Source organism: Phlebotomus papatasi, chromosome 1 (genome assembly GCF_024763615.1).
Source record: "Phlebotomus papatasi isolate M1 chromosome 1, Ppap_2.1, whole genome shotgun sequence".
NCBI lineage: Eukaryota > Metazoa > Arthropoda > Insecta > Diptera > Psychodidae > Phlebotomus > Phlebotomus papatasi.
The window spans coordinates 83535651-83559507 of NC_077222.1; the positions used below are offsets into that span (position 1 = coordinate 83535651).

Here is a 23857-nt window from a genome sequence, read left to right on the forward strand (position 1 = left end):
GGATATTATTACATAAAATTGATGATAAGACGAGATTAGTCGTAAATGCACTTATTGTCCTCGGGAAATTGAGTAAATCCTTGACCACACAATGATTCTCTATTTATTAATCATGAATGTCTTTTATAAAGCTGGAAGTATCATTTTTGGAATGATAAAATCAACTCAATAAGGCAATTTCTCAATCCATAAATTTTTCTTTTCGTGATGGACTTCCCAAAATGTTTCATAAGAAAATTTTCCATAAACGGCTTATGATAAGGGGATAACCCATGAAAGTACTCGTACCAGGGACTAACATGTAGACAATTCAGCTGAAAGCATGGTTGTACGAGATATGTAGTAAAATTGAGAATTAGTGCAATATTGCTGGAGTGGAATCAACATGGAATGGGTGGAAATTTGGGAGGCAACAATGTTCATTTTGGCACTCTATTCAATTTCAATCAAATGCTCGCGCTTGAGACGAGATAGCAATTTATGAGAATATAGCAGGAGCCAGGAGATACTTGAAAGGGTGCTTGTAGTGTCTCTAAGGCGATTATTAATTTGATGAATGAGAAACTCAACTCGTCCCTCCATCCACTTTTAGCCTGTTCACTCCGTGATTAAGTCATATCGGAAATGGTTGATGTAATTAGAGTTAAATAACAAAAGACGAGGGGATCTACAAATTTATTCAACATCCATCCTCTCTCACTCCTCTTTGTAGTACCCCCCATTTCACCCAATATTGGGAAAATTTCCCATTGTACAAATATTGTTTAAATGCTTCACGTTGATTGTCTCCACAAATGGACAATTTTCCATTCAATTTTATTTTCATTTAATTCATGTTATTATATAAATAGAATTTCACAGTTCTCTTTTTAATCACTTTCGGTCACACTAAATTAATTAATTGAATAATTTTCACGGGTAAAAATTCCCTCAGTTACAAGTGGTTTAATTCACACTATATAGCACTAATGTTTACAAAGCTTTGTTGGTTTAGGGGTTTAGTGGTAAGAATAATAGAATTAAAAAATACTTTCCGGAATACCAGAACACTTAAACTTAGTGCTATATTCAAAATAAATTTTTCATTGTATTTTATATATAGCACTAAGTAAATAAAAAGATAATTGCAAAGTTATTGTAAAACTATATTTTCGTTTCAGGGGTAGGATTTTTTTTCATACTAATTATATTCATTCATATTGGTTACACCAGATTGACCAATGGTAAAAATGGTTCATAAGTATCAAATTTGATACGAGGATAATTAAAACGGAAGTCATAAAATTTAAATTAGTAAAGATAATAGAATATTCTTGGAAAAAGGGAAAATTCAGAAGCTATATTTAGCAATTTAATTATTGGTAAAAATGATTTCTGATTCATTTTGTTTTGATAACTGAGTACCTAATAATACTTTTCTTCATTTATTTTTAATGTCCAACACACGATTAGATAAAGCTTTCATTCGCTCTCACGGAAATGTTAAAAACTTGTTTTCAAAATAAATAATATTGTGTTGGTATAACCTCTCTAAAATCAATATTTTTACAGAACCAATCTTGAGAAAGATAGTCTTGATTTTTAAACATATTTTCTTTATTTTTCCGAAATAATAAATAAAATCATTTAATTCAAACTTTAAAGTTCTTTAGTAAAACATTTGAAATTTTAGATAAGTTTTTTAAATTTAAATTTAAAAACTTTTAAAAATTCAGAAGTTGGAATCTGGTTTTCGGCGACTCCTTTGAAAAAAACTATGTATGCATTAGATACATTTATTTAAGTATATTAGATTCATTTATAGTCAAAAATAAAATTTTCTCTTAGCAGGTGAACAAAGTGAATAAAGCTCCTACTTAAACGAAGGATTAGAACAGTTTCTCGGAAATAATATAATCAAATGAGTTAATCTCGCTAAAGTACCTCTGTAAGAGCTACAAAGAAGAATGGTCAAATTCGGTCATGAAATCGCCACGAACGAGACCTTTGTCATTTGATAGACATTGGTATAGGTTACAACTTTTGTTCTTGGACAAATGTTCTAAACTAAATCATGAGGAAAAAGTTCTAGAGCATAGAAACTGTTTCTTGGAAGCGAGAATGGTAAAATTGATGGTGCATTTTGTAGAAACTGATGTAAAATTAAAAAATTCCCAGGACCCAGAACGAGAAATTTTGGGAGTCCTTGTAAAAAAAGTCTATTCTTCTGAAAAATCGCTGTTTTGACAACGAATTTCACAAAAACGATTGGAGCGATCTTGATTCAATTAGTTATATAGTCAGCATATGACTTAAACTTTTTATCCATGAATACTACTCCCTCCCACAAATCCCAATTTTGGTAGCCTCCTTACAAAATGGAAGCATTTTACCTTATAACTCCTTTTCTCTTTTTAGGTGTGATTCCTTCTAATCACACCTATTTCTCTTGTTGGTTTAATTACACTGTGCGACACGTTGTGGGTGTCTTTGACGAGAGTGCCAAAACTTGTTAGAGGGTCATTTAAGGACCTCAAATCTGCAATCCGTTTGTCCGGGTCACCTCTAGATTTTTTTGAAAAAGCATATTTAGTTTTTTGATGTTTTATAAAATTCAAAAATTCATATCTCCGGTTCTAATTATCCGGTGGTAGTCACATAAAGCTAAACTGACGCGTAATTTCATCCTCTATAACACTTGTGAACATATCAAGCATCTACGATGAAAATGAAGTATATTTTTTAAAGATTTTTTGAAAAAGGGCACTTAAAATGGTGCATTTTTCTGTGTTTTTTCCATCTTCTAGTAATTTTCCCACTTTAAGAGCATTTTATATGTCAAATAACTATGCTTAAAAGTTAGAGAATTTAATATTCTTTCATATCTTTTTAGTTTAAATTTTCTATCCTAATTCGTTTATTCACAATAATTTATTGAAAATAAAATGCATTATTATAAAAATAAAATCTCTTATTATATATAATTATTTGGTATCTTTGTCTAACCTACTGAAGAGCATTCTCTTTTGCACTCTCACTTACACATTTCATATAAAAAGAGGAGAAAAGAAAAAAAGAGACGTATATAGAAATAGAGAGAGAAGAATAGCTGTTATGAGTGCCAAAAAACTATTCATCTCTCTTTATTTCTATATACGTCTCTTTTTTTCATTTCGCCTCTTTTTATATGAAATGTGTAAGTGAGAGTGCAAAAGAGAATGCTCTTCAGTAGGTTAGACAAAGATACCAAATAATTATATATAATGAGAGATTTTATTTTTATAATAATGCATTTTATTTTCAATAAATTATTGTGAATAAACGAATTAGGATAGAAAATTTAAACCAAAAAGATATGAAAGAATATTAAATTCTCTAACTTTTAAGCATAGTTATTTGACATATAAAATGCTCTATTAAAGTGGGAAAATTACTAGAAGATGGAAAAAACACAGAAAAATGCACCATTTTAAGTGCCCTTTTTCAAAAAATCTTTAAAAAATATACTTCATTTTCATCGTAGATGCTTGATATGTTCACAAGTGTTATAGAGGATGAAATTACGCGTCAGTTTAGCTTTATGTGACTACCACCGGATAATTAGAACCGGAGATATGAATTTTTGAATTTTATAAAACATCAAAAAACTAAATATGCTTTTTCAAAAAAATCTAGAGGTGACCCGGACAAACGGATTGCAGATTTGAGGTCCTTAAATGACCCTCTAACAAGTTTTGGCACTCTCGTCAAAGACACCCACAAAAAGGTAAATTTTGTCGCACCGTGTTATTATTTAAAATTGTTTATTAAACATTTAGGTATTTTGTATAGGTATAGCTAAAATTGTTATTCAATTGTAGTCTTCCAATATACCTGATTTCTTTTAAATAATAATATAATAATAATAATAATAATTAATGAAGGCTTTTTAAACCATCAAAATTTAGATTTTTGAGAGATTTTTAAACATAAATGTACAATTTTTGGCGTATTTTACACCAAGTTTCGTTTTATAAAAGTATTTGTGATAAAGAAAAAATTATTCAAGTACTAAACATCGGCACACTCTAGAGCAAGTTTGCAAAATTTCAATAAAATCGAAGCAATTACTCTTAGAAATTTTGTTTATCGAATTTAAAAATTGAGTTTTGAAAAAAAAGGATTAAAGTTTAGCATGATCAGTGAAATTTCGAAAAATCTAAAAGCTTTATCTCTTAGACTTTTGTTCCGAATGACTTCCTATTTCGAGAAAAAAATTCTTGACATATATTTATACTGTAAAAAAAACATTTTTGGAAATTTCAAGACCCACGTAATCCCTGAATCGGTTGGAGCCTTGAATGATACAGAAACGGATTGCTTTAATTTGGTAAATTAGGTATAAATTGGAAAAATACGATACTTAACATTAAGATATGAAGGAAATAATTTAAATTTAACATCTTAGATCAGTAAAATATCATTTTGATAAGTAAGTAATTCTAAATTTCACTAAGTAAAACTATTTTGGTCAGTAAATAACGTAAAGTTGATCAAAAATTAGGGCTACGACAAAGCTTTTAAATATAGTCTCTTTAAAATCAAAATTCTAGACTATAAATCCATATTTAAAGAAGAACATGTCATGACCATATGTTGTATTATGCAAACTTCCAAGTCAATTAAATGACTTTTAAATTTCAATGCACATAAAGAAGTTCTTTTAATAAAATGTTGTGAAGGGATTGACAGTAAATTTAAGTTGCACTTGTTTGTACTATAAACTATTTGTATAATGGGGGAAAAGTTTGTAGGGAAATTTTCAATAAGATCCCACATATATGAGAATATATAATATATTGTAATTCTCATGCCAAGCGTGGAGAAAGTTGAATGAAAATTTGATGCATTTCCCAAATTGGAATTCCTTCTTCCACCATAGAGTTAAAGTAGTTTACAAATTGACAACCTGGCATCTACACTGCAACATAGTATATGTTCTGAGTAGATAGACAGACTTGGAAATCGACGCTGATATTAGAAATTTTGCATAAATAATGTGCAGGAAAAATTGTGAAAATGACAGCAATTTCAGGCAGAAAAAAAATCATTTGATGATACACTTTGCCACTTCATTCTCGTTCGAGAAGCTTTTTATGAAAAAAAAAGAAAATTCTTGAAGGAAAATCGATTAATTTCCGGTTCTTTTTATTGAAAAATTAATACAAATGAAATGAGGGTACGAACCAAGGTACCAAACGAGAGGTAACGACCTATAGAATGACTTATGACTCCCTTTAATCGAATTAGAGAATGACAAACGGAGAATGGCAGAGGGTTTGTGATGTTGAGCTTTTCTTTCCTTCTTCCTCACATTTCTTTATATAACCTGGTATTTCCTGTTGTTGGAAAGTATTGGGGCACAAGAGGGAAATTGTGAGGAAGTTGTTAAATTTAAATAACTTCTTTCCAGGTGCGTGGGTAGATCATATTCTTTCGGATTCCTTCACAATTGAGAATTTCCCACGCTCTCTATCTAATTTTCTTGATGGGACATTACTTTGTATTCACTAAAGTTGGAAGGGAAAATCTTTAAATGTTTTTTAATGGGGCCACGTGGACGATAGCTGTACAGTCAGGGGTAAATGTCCATGGATTGGATAGAAAAGTTGTCTGATGGTTTGTTTTTTTGAAAGGAAAAGCGAAGTCAGGCAGGAAATTGGCAACATTTGCCCATTTCTCTCGATGAACTTTCAATAGGAAATTACAAGAGGATTTACATCATACCATTTTGTCAGTTTTTTTTTTAATTCTTCAACCCCCTACGTGAAATTTTGTTAATTTTTTTTTTCAAATAATTATGAAAGATAGCGAATTTCTCAAAGGATGTACGTGAGAAAATTTTTCTTTTCTCATTTACAGTTAGGGGGAACTGGGGCAGTAGTAATCTGGGGTAGTTGTAACCACTGTGATTTTTTTCATTAATTTTAAGACTCCAGAGGATAAAACCCATAAGCATTCATAGATACCATGGGGATGTATGTCCACAGAAGAATTGGTCAATAAAATCCTAATACTTTAAAAATAAAAATCATTTTTCCCGAAAATGTTGATATTTCAATTATTTTGGTCATTTGGATTTCCACCTGGAAATTAAAAACTGTGTAAAATAATCGAAATGTAGCAATACCAGTTCTTTCCTACATCTTTTAGGATTATATTTATGGATTTACTAGACAAATTGAGATTCTTATTATTTCAAAAGAATTAATATTTGGTCAGAAAACAGCATTTGGGGTAGATGTAACCAGGCAATTTCAATTTCACAAAATGAGTAGGTAAAAGAGCGGGAAATTGACCTTCATGCGAAATATCTATAATTCATAGATTACGAAAAAAATTGGTGGCGCTGTGTTAAATAAAAAGTCACATGATGTCAAAATATGGGGAAAATCCATTGAAAAATGTCTTTGATATGCATGCTTTTAGTTTTTTTTCTATTTTAATTATTCTTTGTAAAAAGTGTCATGATTTTTTGAAAAATATACAGTCTTTATATATCTCTTAAGTAATTAAAATAATCGAGAGTGGTGCAAAGTTAATTTCAAGAGTGGGAAAAAAGGTGTTTACATCCTCCCCAGAAAGTGGTTACTTCTACCCCAGGTATTTTGTGAAAAGAGAAAAATGCACAGGGACACAAATTTTATTTTTATGGAAAACTCAATTGTTTTCCAGCATCCGCATTACCCTCGACGAATTGCCTATACCCAAGGGTAAAACATGAGCTAAGAAATAATTTCCAAAAAATCACGGTGTCCTTGGAAAATCACTTCAAATTCGCATCTATCGAAAATGGTTACATGTGCCCCAGTCTCCCCTATAATGTTAATTCCCCTATTTGCCCTTCCTGTCCATGTTCTTTGATTAACGATTATTTAAAACTAACATTTTGATCCCTTTTTTTTCAAATTTAGGAAAAATAATGTTCTTTATGTTGGAAGTCATTTTACCTGAAAAGTTAACCCTAGGCTCGATTTTTTCCCGTGAGACGAGATAAAAGTGATGGGTGGAAGATTAATGTTTCAAAAGTTCACTTAAATCGAAGGGAAAATAGAGATAGACAGATGGTCAGTGATTTGTGGCATTTTGCGATATTGAGGGCTATATTGATCCCTCAGGGAAAGAGAAAACTTTATACCAACTTGAACAGAGAAAAAAAAACTTGGAAAGTGACACAAGTTTTAAATGCTAATTCCTCTTGATGACAAATGCAACCATCTACTTAAGGCAAAAGAAAAAATAACTTATGAACTGATAAATGCAAAACAAAAAGTTCAGTTATATTGAAAATCGGCTTGTGTTATGCATAAAATCTCGTATAGTAATTATAGAACCTTATTCGGAAATTGAGTTTTTTTTTGTTGAACCCGTTGAAACTCTACGAAGAGACCAATGTAATTTTAATACACCAAAATCTCTCCTTCTCCACCCCTAGAGACGAATTTTAAATCATATCTGTTCATTTCTCTCCGTTTATCTCGTTCGTTACTAGAGTTAGAGGCCAAAAGGTTTGAGATAGTTAAACAGAATCTTCAAGAGATTGCCTCTCATGAGTCATCTCAGAGTGAGATCGTTGATATGATGTTTATTTCTTCTCCAAATCCCTTCGCTACCAGAAGCATGACTTTATATTTATTTATTTATTTACGATCTATTTATTTATTTAATTTATGTCCCTTTAGGGGAGACCGGGGTAAAATTAGCCACGTATAGTATTAAATAGTTGTACCTTATAGTTTACCTTCGAAGGAATATTGAGGAAACCACTATTTATTCTAAATAATATACTTCCCTTACTATTCATTAAAACAGAGGCGTGCAAGAACCGTTGAAACCGAATAAACGTCAAATGAAACATGTACGTCAATGGTCAAAACGCTACCAGAACAAACTTATTTTGACGTTTATTCGGTTTTTAACGGTTCTTGCACACCTCTGCATTAAAATATTTATCAGTCTCATACAAACATTTTTTGTACAAATTTCATTTGGCAATCCAAAATTTCATTTGGTGGCTAATTCTACCCCGGTATCCCCTACATAAATAATACATTATGGGCCTATTCAAGTGCATGCATATTGTATTAAATTTCTCGAAAAAGGTTTTAACGATTCTTTTTAAGTTTGCCGGACATTTCGTTTATTATATAGGAGAAGTGGGTCACCTTTGAATTTGAGCAGCATTAAAATAAAGGTTTTTCTCCTATTTTTGAGTGAAACTGGATCTTACAATGATGTACTTTAGCTCTACAAACCCTTAGTGAAGCTAAAATACATCAAGATAAGGCTCAATTCTATTTAAAATAAAAGACAAAATTCTAATTTTATAATTGCCTGAATTCAAAAGTGCATCACTTCCTCCTATGAAAATTGTAATGAAAATTAATGTTTAATAGGCTTTGGAAGAATTTCCTTTCTAATTGGGGTAAATTTTAAGATAATTGAAAAATCTTTGAATCCCGCGGACAGTTTACGACAGGTTTTAAATAGTTAATGAATCTGTAATGAACTAAATAAGTTGACTTTTATTCCGATTTTTTTTTATTTTCATAAATTGTTCTTTTGTTTTTCTCTGATCATTTACGGAAGGCCACAGTAGTAGTTTCAGTTTTTATTCAGTTTTTCCATAGTCCGAGAGCCTGGAACTCTTAGGTTTTAAAGCTAATTCGAATTACCTCTCTTGTGAGGTAAAATCCAAAATCCTTAACTCTTTCACGCTAAGAGATCGGAGACTTAAGATCACCACTAGCTAAGAAATGAAAAATGTTTTGAGATGTACAAATTCCATCTAAAACTAAATGATCAAGGATTCAGAATTAGGGCATTGGTATTCATCGGATAGGATTTGACATCAAAATCCTGGGTGTTTCTGTTTAAGAATTTTCCATTTTTCTGTGTGTAAGTACAATTCCAACCTCTTTAACCCTTTAACGACGAGGCAGTTTTCGCTGACTGAAAATCTTCAATTTGGTGTATTTTTCGTCCCTATGAACGATAGGGACAAAAATAGGCCAAAAATTTAAGTAATTTTTCTGACGATACTAATGACTGATAATTTTCGCACTATAATGAAAAATATAATGTTTGAGTATTGTAGTTTCTTTTACCAAAACAGTATTGCCTAAAAAAAATAATTAAAAGTATTAAAAATAATTAAAACCAACTTTCAATATGAGAATTTAAAAATTCGCCATTTTTTAGCTTAAAAATTTACTATACAGTAAATAGCTGGAGACTTGCAAAAACTATCCTAGATTCCTTCACCCTTCTACTTTGAAATTACGTACAAAGATAAGAAAAAAATTACTTTAAGTAGTCAGGAAAAATTATTTTCTTTATGGGACACCGGTGTTCCAATCGTCCTATAATAACTTTCGGGTGACCGAAAGTGAATTTAAACCTGCGATACTTGTAATAAAGCGAATACTGCACAACTTAATCCATTATACGCCATATTAAATAACAATTATTATATAAAAAAAATTAAATATATTGAAATTGAAGTGGTTAGAAAACTACACAAAGCTAAGAAACTTTAAAGAATCATTAAGTAAACTTTATATTGGAAGGTATTTGATACCCATGATATCCTTCATGACATTTTTTATCATGCTAAAAAATATACACGTTAATACATTATCTAACATCGATTAAAATTTAATAAACAGTTCAGTATCTCCCTTTATCATTATTTTCTTCCTTCAAGAAGACTCCCTGAAGATATTTCAAAATATCCACTTTGCTCAATATTTCCTTTCTAAAAGCTTTAACGGTTAAGAGGAGTTTGAAGGAAATTATTGCATCTGACATCTTTCATCAGTACCACATATAATCATCAACATTAGGTTGTTGATATCGCGTCTCCACTTCCTATATCTTTCCAAATATCTCTCCTGATGGCATGTGTGTGTATGTGTTAAGTGAAAATTCAATTTTGAAGAATTGAGAAGCAAAAAAAAGTCATCACAAAGATATTAACCCATTTCAATCATTGAAAAGCAATGATGTCACTCAAAAACTTCTGTCGAATGTCGAAAATGTTGTAGTTACTTGGAAAACTTAAGTGCATATAGGAATAAAAATATGGGAAAACTACCACAATTCAATTTTTCATTATCATCAATGATGTTAAGTGGTAGAAGCAATGAGTGGAAAAGGTCAAAGAATTTGCAACATACATATATATAGTTAGGGGATTTTGAAATTGTGGTGTCCAATGTCGATGAAGCGAAGAAACTCCTTCAAGAGGAAATTATTAAGTGTTTTAGTGGCTTTTCTTCGATACAATCCAGTATCTCTTTTCTCACACTGCTTTTACCGTTCAGCACAACAAATCACATTAATCCCATTTTGAAGGAAAAAGTAAGGAGAGGGAGTGATACAGTTGAAGCTAGGAGGACATACAATATTTCCACCTTCTTCATTGCTGAGGATAAAAGTGTCCAGAGGATAGAGAATGGAAGTCACAATTTTCACCCCTATTGTCATCAAGGGTAGACACATTGGACATAAATTGACCTCCCATTCTGCCCACATTCTTCCTCAAAACTTTTTCCACCATCCCAATATGTGGAGGGGGTGCTGGCCTTTCTTGTGGACGCAACCACCACGGTCGATAGTCAATGGAGGTGAATGGAAAATTTTCCCATGGAGAGAGGACACAAAATAATCACTCTGGCCTTGTTGCTGCACCCATGAGAAGGACAGAAGAGGATTTATTCGTTGTTACACAGAGTATCTATAAGACGAACGCGCGCGTCTGTGATGGGAATTTTCTTCGTTATTTTCCTTCCAAGTCTTTCGTCGGTGTATCTAAATTAAATTGAATCAAAGACACGGGCTCAGGATGATGAAATCGACCAGACTACAAAATTCACTGTAAGCTCCAAAGGAGAATGAAGTTAAAATTTCAATGAAGATATACTCAAAGAGGGATGAGGAACACTCTGTATAAATATATGGAGCAAAAGTCAGAGGGGTAGTTAATTGAATATTTAGCGGTGTCGCGGTTAATAATTCAACATCCTCATGCTGAATCCCCCCTTGAACATGGTTGAAATGAAAATTTATGCAAACCCCTCTATATATAACAAAAGAGTTAGTTAGTTGCCCCTTTAGTGAAGTATCTTCGCAAAAGCATCTTTTTCATCATACACCAAGAGGCAATCGCACAAGAGACCCGTAAGTCTCTGTGGTGGCTCTTGATGAGATAGAAGAGATTTAGTGAAATTCATCCAGGAGAAAATTGTCATATTTCCGCCATTCGCCCACACCAATTGCAAAGACAAGGCACGATGCACCCAAATGTAATTGTTAATAAAGTTCCACCGTAGCGTGTTGTATTTTCCTTTTTCATGTTATTTGCAATTCAAATAGAGCGCAATGAGAGGGAATTATTTTACCATGTTGTATGCCTTTTTGGATCAAAATTATCCCGGAGACTCTCTTCTACATAAAATCAAATTGCACATTTCCAGGGAACAATTGCGCCGAGTTTCTCATCATTCTCCAATCTCTACCTTATATCTCATTCTGAGGATTTTATTGCTCTTTCCTTTCAATTTTTTTTCGTCTCACATATTTGCAGCATATGGAAGAAATGAAAATTGTCTCTGCTGAAAGGCAGCAGATGAAAGAGACTTTGCGGAATGATTGAAACTCCTTGTCTGTTTCTTTAATCTTAAATCCCTGTGGCATATACTCCTTATTAAATTTCAAACAATTTTGTATGTAATTGTTATTTCTCAAAAAATAGATAGAAACATATTTTAACATAGAAACATATTTTAGTATTTTAGCCGTTAGAGTTAATAATTGTGATGCTTTCGAATGCGCACCGTCACCCTGTTCATCCCTTACAAATCTTAAAGCCAAACGGTTTGAGAAATCGACTTGGGGTTTTGGGAGATTCCAAACAGAAGTATCTTAGGATACCGAAGAAGATTGCTGTGTAGGTTACAGTGGTGTTTTCAGAGTGGAAAACTCCGTCCGAATGCGGCAACACTATTTGTGGAGTTTTTAACCCAAGATCAAATAGGGTAGAGTGATACAAGTTGGACAGTGGTACAAGTTGGACAATGGTACAATTTGGACAGGGCTTTTTGTCTTGATAAATTTAGTACTTTATTTTTATTTGTATATTTTTAATGCTTTAGTTTTATAATTTGGTTCCTTGTGTTTAAAAACAAAATTTGTACTGTGTTTATCAAGAAAAAAGCCATGTCTAACTTGTACCGGCGAATTGTCCAACTTGTAACACTAATTCCAAATTATATCACTTTACCCTATGTGTGATTACGAGGGAATCACACCTAAAACTGCATCTTCTCTAGAGCTTTCGACACGCTTAATGTCTTCTTCGGTGGTCGAGTGTTATCAAAAATCTGTGGGTTTCGTTGAGTAGTGGCTGTTTCGCATTAGCGGGAATATTCTAGAATTTTCACAAAAGATCTCAACGGATGCACCAGACACTCTTCATTAAAAAAAAACTCCACAGATAATGTTATCGCATCCGGACAGAGTTTTTCCCTTAAAAAACACTTACTTTTTATGGGCTTAAGACCTAGGCTTAGCCATATGGCTTAACACTAAACCTACCAAGACCGGTCAAATTGACCGTTTTAAAAACTTTATTTTACTTTTTAAACATATTTAGACGGTACAATGTCACTATCAAATTTTATGAACTTCTTAAAATGTGGATGTTATTATTTTTCAATGTTTGAATTTTAATTTTGTGCTCTTTTCCAAAAAAAAAAATTGTTGAGTATCCTATCTACCGTTGTCTGTCATTTAACCGAGCGCGCTGGGAAAAAACCACCAAAAACGGTCGATAGGTTTAGTGTTAAATTCTCTAATTTCTTATCGGTCAAGAATATTTGGAAAATTTTCACATGTGATTGGACCATTAAGGATTCTGGAAAAACCAATAAAATTGGTTGCTGGTGAAGGTTTTGAGATCCTCGGGAACTGGGCTAAACCTCTGGTCTGAAGACAGTTATCCAATTAAAATAAACTTTAGAATGATCGACGGAATGTTACATCCTCACTCCAAATTTAAAAGATTTTTATTTTTGGAAATTATTCGTTGCTTTTACCAATTGTCTTATGCACAATACCTAATATTCACATTATGCAAGATATTTCGTAAAAAAGCGGCAAATAATTTTCAAAAAAAAAACTTTTTCATTATGAAGTTACAATCCGGACTTCAGTGCCGATTCCCCCAGCATTTCCTTATTTTTTTAGGACCTATCAAAACAGAACTTGAGTTTTTACTTTAATACAGATTGGTTTAAATCGCATATATCGTAACTGAATTTAAGGATTTGAACAATTTCGGATTTTTTCAAAGGTTTTTTGAGTTACGGACAAATTAAAACCACTTTCAACTTTAGCATTGAACCGCTTTTACGTTCAATGGAAAAACAATTTCTTTGTTATTTTTTCCAAAAATTTTTATGTATTGGTTTTAAATCTTTTATGAATCGATAAATCTAATAAAAAGAGATGAAGAAATGTATTACACTTTCCGAATTACTATTTGAATTTCAATTTGAATTCTTGATTCCGAAGTTGTACACATCCTACATATCCCAACTAACTCTACGAAACTCATATTCAGGAGTTTCAAATAGTTTCCTAGTAAATTTTATTGATTACAATATTGCTCAACTATCAAGTTGTTGTAACGTGTTTGGGCAATAGAAGACGTGATGGTGAATGTAATTCAACTTTTAGGAGTAAGAAAGAATTTCGCAATTATATATAGACTACGTGTATATATAATATAACAGAATAATCACTTGTGATTGATTCTGCGTGGAGTATGAGGACAAGAAATTATGGAAATGAGAGGAGTGTAGGTAGAGATTATTTCAATATTCCAACGACTTTTTCAAATATAAAACAATAAGCTGATTGGTTTTTTTCCCTATGTCTTCTATATTTTTTTCCAGCATAAAACAACATATTTTAAGTATATAGGTAGTCAAAAGTATCGATTTAATACAAGGGCAATCAAGTGGCTATGAGGCATATTTTTAATTTTTAATGAACTGTCTTCTTCAATCAACATTTCCTTCTCTCCATCTTTAGCCAATTTTAAAGCTCCCCAGAGATTTTATGTTGAGGGACAATATCATCGAAATGTCCTTCTATTTGCTTCAATTAACTTACTTTTCATTATTAATTTAAGTCAATTTAGCTATATGGCAAATGAATGTCTCTACAGGCTGTTCTGACTTCGAAAGTTATTTGACCACATTCTGGGTATATAGAAGGTGAGTCTTTATAGTTTAAATTGGATGATTAGAAAAAGCCCCCAAGTTGTTTTCTTCATTAGTTTTTGGGTGACAGGTATATGAAACTTTTAGAGGAGAAGTGTTTATGTTTAAACTTGTTGAATTTTTTTCCGGTTAAGCTTTGCAAATTGTCTCCTAACTTGGTCTTCCTAGTGGATGGTCTCTTGTGGTTTGGGGAATCTGTGTTGTTCTTGGAGTAAGTTTCACCTTGTTGGCCGATTAAATTAATTTATGTCACGTCGTAACACTTTCACCCTCATGTTTTGCTGCCCTCCACCAAGATTATTAATCTTAATGAATGCAATTTAACTTTGGAACAATTGTCACTATATACATTTGGGGATTATACACAAGCCCAAGAATTAATTCTCCGGATACAGTAGGAAGTCAACTCAAATGGATTTGTAAGAGGATTTCTAGTGACTTCAATGCTGTGTTGAGTATGACATGATAGCAAGTATGGGAGGTAGACTTTAAAATTGCAGCTTCCCCAAGGAGGAGGTAAAAGATGCAATTATTGAGGAAGTTGGAATAAATGGTGATTCTCAATTGGTCTCTCTCTATATAGCTTTTCAAAACTTTTTCCCTCAATGTTCAAATCCACAATGAATTTCCGTTTTTCCTCCACATTCTTTTTCCCCTTTCTTTGCTTTCCTTTTTCCTGGGATAATGAGAGGCTTTCTTGTGGCTAAACAATAAAAAAAAAGCCTTGAGATGTCAAAGTGGTAGGAAATGGTCTTTTTCACGGGAGCAATTTCATATTTTTTCACTACAGTGTTTTTGCAATTTTGTAAATTTTATGTTTCAGAAGAGAAGATGGCAAAATTATGGCTAATTATTGTATTTTTGCCATTTTGACAAATCACCCTGCTTATTATCTTCCTCTTAATTTGCTTTCGTCATGCGGACATATAATCTCAAGTTACCAAATTATCTTGTAATTTGGAAATGGCTAATTTTTTATCACAGATTCAGAATTCAATTTATAGTCTGTGTGAGATTTATGCTAAGAGGAAGTGTAGCAGCAAAAAGTCCTCCAAGATGGATATTGACCTCAGAAGTGGGATTAAATGTGAGAAAAAAAAAGAGAAGAAATACACATAACCGTACCTTGAACTCTCTTTTTTTTTTGCCAAATCTCCGTGTGACATGTTAATGATTAACTCATGTAAGAAAGACTCCATCAATTGGTCATCGACCACAGATAAATCTTTCAGTTGGACTTCATTCACTAATCCTTCTGTGCATTATTTGAAAGACTTGTTGTAAGACGTATACAAAGTAAATATCAAATTCTCCCACGAAAATGGCAAAATTTATCAACAATTACATTAAAGTCTTAAAGAGAATGTTGCCAAAAAGTAAATGGTCTTTTTAGTCAAATTATCTCAATTTGCATTTCAATTTAAATAGGACTTGAAAATTTTCTGGCTGGTACTCAAGAATTTTTTCACTCTTTTTTAGTAATTCAGACTCTCCCCCTTATTCTTGAATCTCAATTTGGTGGATTTTAGCTGTATTTCCATGTGCCAAAAACGAAGCAATGAAAGTCAAGTAAAATAAGTGACACTTAATTAAATATTGTTGAGTGAAATCATGGGGGGGGGCTGCAGTTGATGCAAGTTTGTCTCTGGGAAAATCATGATAAGTTATGCTAGTTGTCCTAGATCCACAAGAATTTAATATATTCATTAGTATTCCCTTCAAGGCAACATGTAAATAATTTTAAACTTTTATTTAAAATTTTGTTCTATATTAAGTTTGTAGGAGAAACTGAGGCTAGATTAGCCAGAAATGAAGCTTATCTTGTGTATGAAAAATCGTTAGAATAGACTGACAAATATAAATGTGAGGAAGTGTACTAATTTTAATAAATAGAAGTAATGTAGGGAGCGGTGGGGCTATTTGAGCAGTGGGGCAACATTGATGTACAATTTTTTCACATGTTTCTAAAAGATTATTTAAAATAATGTAATTTAGATTGACAAAACCATAGTGGAACTAAATAAAATAATTGTAAGGCCCTGCTTCCTTTAGAAGTATATGCGAAAAAAATGTACATATATCAATGTAGCTTCACAGCTCAAAATAGCCCCACTTCCCCCTACTCATTAGTTCTTCTAAAAAAAAAACTAGAGCATCGTTTCCAGAGTATGGTTTCCTCTAAATGTGTTACATTACTAAAGTTATACATGTTCAATTAAGAAATTTTAATTGAGGCACTCGGAAAATTGTCTGGTTTAACTAGGATTGAATTTAATTTTATGATTAAATTATTATGATTTATTTTTAATTTGTCATTGCCACAGGAGAGATGCTAAAGGAGTTTTTGTTGTGAATTTACTTTTTAAGTGATTGAATAATTCATTGTCATACCAGAATGTATCACTGTTTCGAAGAACTGATTAATAAAATCACCTAAAGGATTGTCTAAAATTACGTAGCCGACAAAACGGTAATAGGATACCTGTACCTAATTCCGGCACACTTGCATGCAAACACCAAAGTTTTAAGTTCGAAAGCTAATGTTTTTAATACCAAGTGACTTTTTATGTTATTTCATATTAAGGAATGTTGCTTGGAACTGTTGCTAGCTTATCGTCTTTGTTTTCCCTAAAATATTTCTTAATAAATTTTAAAATGAATAAAAAATAGATATAGCTTTGGGTAGTATTTCGGCCACCTTCACTAAGAGAAATCCGAAAAAGTTAAAATAACATTCCGGAAATGTTAATTTTACCTTGCAGTATTGATCCGAAATCGGTGTAAATATTACCCTTTTTAGGTGTATTATGGGTTAAAGTTACTCTTTTTCATGTTAATTTTATCATTAAAAAGGTGTAAAATTAAGATTAAAAATGTTGATATATTTTTACACCTAAAAAGTGTTGAGTTTTAAAAAAGTTATGAGGAAAAAAAGTTAATCGCAGCCTCTTTTTTTCTCAGTGTTGAGTCACCTAGTCCGTTGCCCTTCCGAAATTTTTCCAAAGTCTTTAGCACATCATGTCGTATGTCGAAGCGTCATAGTGGAGACCGGGGCAGAATTAGGAAGGGATGTATTTACTTAGAATAAGTAGTGATTTCCTCAATATTCATTCTAAGGCCGGCTATAACATCCCACTCTATAATACCATGCGTGGCTAATTCTGCCCCGGTTTCCATTGTTTTGTTTAAAGACTGAAAATTCTTAAAAATTTGAGGAACAGAAGAAATGGCCGAAATTGAAAGCTGTCCGAAATTGGGTACAGTTACGCTATCAAAAAAAAAAAACAACTTCTCGTTCAAAAATAGATGTGATTATGAAGGAATCACACCTAATAGGTTGAAACTGATTTATATTTGTCCGAGATTCAAAGACCTTTGAATTGAGGACACTTGTAAACTACCCCCTGGCAAGTGGCCTTCACAGTTGAAGCGACTTTCTCACAATAACATACAGATTCGTATGGAAATTTTCCTGCACTTGTGACCGTTACACGATATATGTCATAATCGAGGTGTGCCTTGTACACAGGCAGGACTCTGTGCCTTGTAAAGAGGGATAAATATTCTATATTTCCATCTAAAAAGTTTATCGTAACTGGAAGTGTAAGCTGATTTTGGAAGCAATTTACGAGTTGGCTTCAAACAGCTTTATATAATAAAAAAAAACCTTTAGCCAGGGGTTAGCTTGTGAATATATCAATTAATAAATGTTCTGTCCAGAGGATTTAAAGCCTTTGACCTTCAAAAATTATTAGAGGGAATAATTAAAGGTTATTTTGCATGAAATATAAATATTTTTTCGTCTCCCTTGTTGTACAGACACAGACAAAATGTTATTGAGATTTTTTTTATGGAAAAAAGAAATCTTCACCTTGAACCCAATTCACAGAAAATTGTTTTCCCATATTCAGCCCCAAAAAAAAAATCCACCATGACGATCTTCTGCAATCTTGAGCAATTACCAAATTTTCTTCTCTCCTCCTTCTGAATTGTATGCTGTGATTGCTCCTCCTACCGCGTGCTTGACAATAAATTGTCGACATTGTTAGACATTTTGTCAATTTATTGCCTTCAATAGCCCCAGGCTTCCACATCGATTTCACAATCAAAATGTTTTACAAGAGTAATCATTGAATTCTCACATCATTTTCTTTTAAACATTATTGTTGCACGTTCTCATCCAATGATATGTTTTATTTGTCGAAATGGAATGAAAAAAAAAGAATAATTTTATATGCTTCAATTATTTGAGTGCTACTGAATGTGTCTTATACAATTTTCCCCCTAATGACATCCAACATGGGCCAATGTCATTATATAAAATGGTCTTAAGGTCATGAATTGTCGCACGCGATTTCCGTGATTTCAGTAGTACCAAGAGCAATTTCCCATGCAACATGAAACAAAAAAAAACAAGAGAGAGGTGAAGAAAACTTACTCAGTGTGACATTGTAGGTCTTCTGAAGATCCACTTGTCCACGAAGTGCTCGAAGGCGTCTTAACTTGGATTCCTGAGCTTCGACACGTTCCCGGAGTCGCCTTAGGCGTTCACCTTCAGCGGCAGCAGCGGCTCCACGAGCCTCTTGGGCCTTCAGGAAGCGCAATCTCTGCTCCTTAGCGGCTAGAAGCTGCAATCAACAACAAGAGATCATCATTTTCCATACCTCGTTGATCCATCACGAGTCAAGGACAGATTGAATAACTCGCACGTTCAAGAATGTCTCGGCAACTATCATGTATGTATATATAATTTTTTTACACAAACTTTGAGAACATTTTTTGCATAGTTATTAATTACGGACCGGGATGCAAAGGGTATGGGTGTTAAGAGGAATGGACAAGGTTAGGGTAGGGGAGAATTATTAAAAAAAAAAACATGCAAGAAAATGGGTTGAATATTGTGTAAATGTTGTGAGTGCAATTAACCTGGTGCTGGGAATCGATCTGTTGCTGCTGTCTCAACGCCATTGCCCTAAGCTCGGCAGCGGTTGGCCTTCCCGGCACCTGCAATGAAGAGACATAACATGCAATTTATTAATTTTAATTATGTTATTCTCTAGTGTACTCAGAACACATTTTGTATGTAAGAATTAAATTCTCCAAGAAGGGTGTTTGGAAATTGGAATAGGGTTGAAATCGAGATGAATTTCCAAAGGTATTTTGCACTGCAGAACATTTTGAATTATGATATGATATCTTCATATTATGCATTCCAATGCATTCGTGGTTGCACTAACGTTCTTCATAGCACCTATATATTCCTACTAAGTGCTCAGAATTTTTGATAACTCCTAACCGGATTAACCTTCAAACTTTGATGTAATGTAAGGTAAAATATCATATACACTTCCATTGCCGCATAAAAGACAGAATAGTATTTAAAAAAAAATCACCTTTTGGCTAAGGGCAAGGCATTCAATATGGAATATAATAGAGAGTTTAATCAAAATCACAACACCTTACAAACATATTTGAAGGAAAATTTCTTGAAAATTGCATGCAATTCTACAACAAAGGAATGTTTGTAACAATTAAATTAAAATGTCTCAGGAACATCTTAGACACTAATTGAATCACCACAAGGAAGAATTTACTACAAAGGGTGAATCTTAAAACTTTCCCAAGGTGTAGAATTTCACGAAAAAAATATATATCTTACAGAAGACGTCACAAGTGACATCACAGAGTAAAGCAAATTATGATGGATAACACCTCAATTTATTTCCTTGACTGCTCGTACACCTTAAAAGAAGGATTTTAGTGACAATCTTTTTTTCAGGGTGAAAATTTATGCTACCACGGATTATCTTGAAGAAATATTTTATAGAATCACAGGGATTTGGAGAAGAGAAGGGAGAGAAAAGAATATTGAGAACGATGAAGAAAAACATTTTGTGTCCCTCTCGCTGTGTCAACTTAAAACAGGAAAAATTATTTCAGGCCACGAAATCAATCATAAGAACCGGACACAATCCGGAAATATTAAATGAATTTTCGCTTTCAATAATTTTGTCAATTCACCTTGTTCGCCCGACAACGAATATGATTATAATTTATTTTTATGGTTTTGTAATCAATCAATACAGTCAATTGGTGGATAAATATAATATCAAGTAAAAGTAATTAATGTCATGTTAAGAATTAATGGTATTTATGGACTGTGATTGATTTATGCTATCAAATAATTTCAGGTATTTTCAAATTAGTTTGTACATTGTCAACAATTTTTAATTAAACTAATATGGTGAGAAATGTTAGGTTAAAATTTCCATCTTTGTAAGTTCAAAAATCATTCCATCGATTGTTTACAAAAATTGATGGTTCTTATGGTGGTATCTGTAAATATTGTATTAACTATTCTTGATTACAACTTATCACTGAACTTTCACGTTCTTGTTGCATTTGAAAATTTGTTCAAAATTTTCTAAAAGAAAAATAAGAAAAACGAGTGAGTCGTTTAGTAGTTGAAAGAGGAAAATTATAATCATCTTGCTCCAAGTTTGTTGATAGCCGCCAAACAGTATGAAGAGGAACTTTTGTATGTGCTCTAGTTTTTCCAGTTTAAAATGTTCTTCTATGTTGATGATCTTAAAAACCATCCCAGATACTTTAACAAGTTTGAAAAGAAGGTCCACATCACATTTTAAAGTTTTTCCCTGCGAGTAATTTCTATTCAAAATGAAACAGTTTTCATTTTAAGATGATTTTCATATTGGATTTTAAATTTTCTGAATTCTTACATGGGCTCACCATAACTTAATTTTATTTTCGATAAAAAAGATATAAGGTAGAACTAAATAGGCATGCCACAGAAGAATTCAAAAGTTATTATAATACGATATGCCTTCAAAAATAGGTTTTCCTTTTTTAATATTATATAAAAGGTGGCAATCTTTTAGCCTTGCGAAATGCTTGAACTTAAAAGGCCTTTCATTGATAAAAAGAATTGTTTTTGGAAGAAAATGCCAGTACTCTGTACAGGAAAACTTTAACATTTCTGTTAAAGTCATTCTTGCCGACAGGGGACTGTGAAAGCCAAGAATTGTACCCACTGTGTAGAGGTCCAAAAAGATTTCTCAAAATTATGGGATTTTCGGACAAAAATAATTTATCGGTTAACTACCGGTTATGCCCTAGACACACTTACGACTTAAGCCGAGTGACGGCTTAGTGGAAAATGATGGAAATGCACTTTAACTTATTATTTCTAATACAATTACGTTAAGCCGTCTCTCGGCTAATCCTCAGGTCTGTCAAGGCCCTTAAGGCCCAAATAGACTCAGGCTGATCCTCGAGAATCTTTAGCCTCTAAGATTTGGCAGTAAATATTTATCTCAAATTTTCATATACTAAGGGCTTAGGATCATCGAATTGAAATCCTTTTCGTAAGTTTCTTTTACCTAACCCTTTACTGCCAAATGCTATAAGCTAAATATTCTCGGGGATTAGCCTGAGTCTATTTGGGCCCTTACAATCGATTGGAACTGATTCAGACTTGTCAGGGATTCAAAAACCTTTTCCATGAACTCAAGCTCCTCCTTATCAATTGAGAATATACTCTCCAGAGCCTTTTTAATTATATTGAAGAAAAAAAACCTTTAGAAGATTTTTTCATATGTACGAAATATTCGTTCAAACATTTTCCAAAGTATATCCATAAATGAAAAAAAGTGCATGATGCGATTTCTAAATATTCTAAAAATCATGGTTCTGGAGGGGAAGAATAATAGAGAAAAATAACTTTAATAGTAATCCTTGATTCGATTTAATGAGGGGTTCCTTGAAGCCTCAAGTCCGTATCTCAAATAATTTGCCATTAATATCTACTAAATGCCGGACAGACGGACTGATCAGGACAGACAAAGGCGTGACATAATTTATCAGAAATATTTGATTTGAGACGATTTGAAAAAATTTCACAGGGAGTGGCAATTTGAAATTTCGAAGGATAAAAAATAGAGGTAGATATTGTTCTTTTTTTGATTTAAAACAATAAAAAGCTCACTTTTACTAAGAAATACGTAAAAGTTTTTAATTTTTCAAATAATCTCACAAATCTAATTATTTTTAATCAAATCAAAAATTAATCAAATAGATAAATACACTAAGAAAAAATCCCAAAAGGTTGAAAGAACAATATTGTCGTGTTGAATTAACTCGACGGATATCGATATACTTATTTTATTACTACTCTTTCCCAATGTATAATTTCATATCGACTGAAGTATATGTTTAAATATTTTCGATTTAAGAATATACTTCAGTCAAGATCATTTTATTTTTCAAAGTTCATATGAAACATGAAATAGAAGTTATTCCTAACAGTAACTCATAAAGATACGTTCAGTTCGTGATATGCAAGTATCTCGCCACAACATGGGACCTCGAGAACAAGAAAAAGCAATAGAGGTAATGATATATAGAATATGATAAAACAAAAAATAAAAATTTTGCAATTCGAAAGAGCGATTTAAACTCTAAAAAAAATTTTAACAATTAAACCGAATTATTTTATTTCTCAAAAAGACTTAATATAACTCATTTTTTCAATCAAATTTTAGGACAAAGTGTGAAAAAGTTGAAACAACTCTTCTGAATATTACATCTAAATTCCAGCAAAATTATCTCTAAAATTTAGTTAATCGATAAATCAAAACGGAAAGAGTTACTTTAACATCGATTCGAGTAATTTTTACTCTTTTTTTTAAAGTATATTTAAGTTAAATAGTTAAACATAGCCAGATTGTAGGCACGCAATGAGTGAAGTATTAGAGTTCTAGTGCATGGTCCTAGGCTGGGTTTGGATCCCCTTTAAATCACATTTAAATCTAATCGAACTTAGTTTGACAACTTGATCGTTATAGATAAAAATTATGCATATATAAAAATCTATCTTTTGAGAAGTCCTACTTCGGGCCTAGTTTGTATGTAATTTCTCTGAGAAGGGATGTTGTAGCTCATTGTACCCGAAATATTGTTATTATTATTATGGTATATATTCTGAGAACATCACATATGAGTAATTATTTTGAATAATACTAGAATATTACAGTATTTGTTATTTAATTAGGAATTCCTTTGTAATGCAAAAGAGAGAAAGTTTATTTTGCCAGCGCCAGGATTTTAGAGGTCAATGGCATGTTTGTTTCAATAACATTACAATAGAATATATTTGAAAGCAAAATGCTATCAATATATATTCTATGAGAAGAAAAAAGGACTAAGAAATGGAAATTGTTTGCAATGTGGAGAAATTTATTTGTGAGTAAAATTGTAAAATAAGGATTTAAGAGGGTGAAAGAGTGAAGAAGTTTCCCACGCAACGCATTTGACAAATTGACTAAACGAGTCCCAATTGTGTCCAAGTGGATTGAAATGTAAATCCATGTGGGGGTAAAAGAATAGGGGAGTATGGGGTATTATATTTAAAGTGCGAGTATTGCTTGTGGGAGCTTCGCAGCAACAAAAGACGAATAATGTGGGGAACGAGAGTAAAAAGAGTTGGATAGAAATTTGTAATGTTGAAGGGTGAATGGGATGAGATAGGAAGA

The 23857-nt window shown here is 32.3% G+C and overlaps 1 protein-coding gene across 6 annotated transcripts in view; it reads right to left on the minus strand.

Annotated features, from left to right (window-relative positions):
- The window catches only part of LOC129810416 (apoptosis-stimulating of p53 protein 2), a 188766-nt gene that overhangs the window by 15277 nt on the left and 149632 nt on the right, over window positions 1-23857 (minus strand). For all 6 annotated transcript variants that reach the window (XM_055860880.1, XM_055860879.1, XM_055860877.1 and 3 more), the window contains 2 exons: window positions 19233-19310; window positions 18745-18934 (listed from right to left, as the gene is read on the minus strand). In XM_055860880.1, the coding sequence (XP_055716855.1) occupies window positions 18745-18934; window positions 19233-19310 (268 nt within the window). The remainder of the gene's footprint in view (window positions 1-18744; window positions 18935-19232; window positions 19311-23857) is intronic.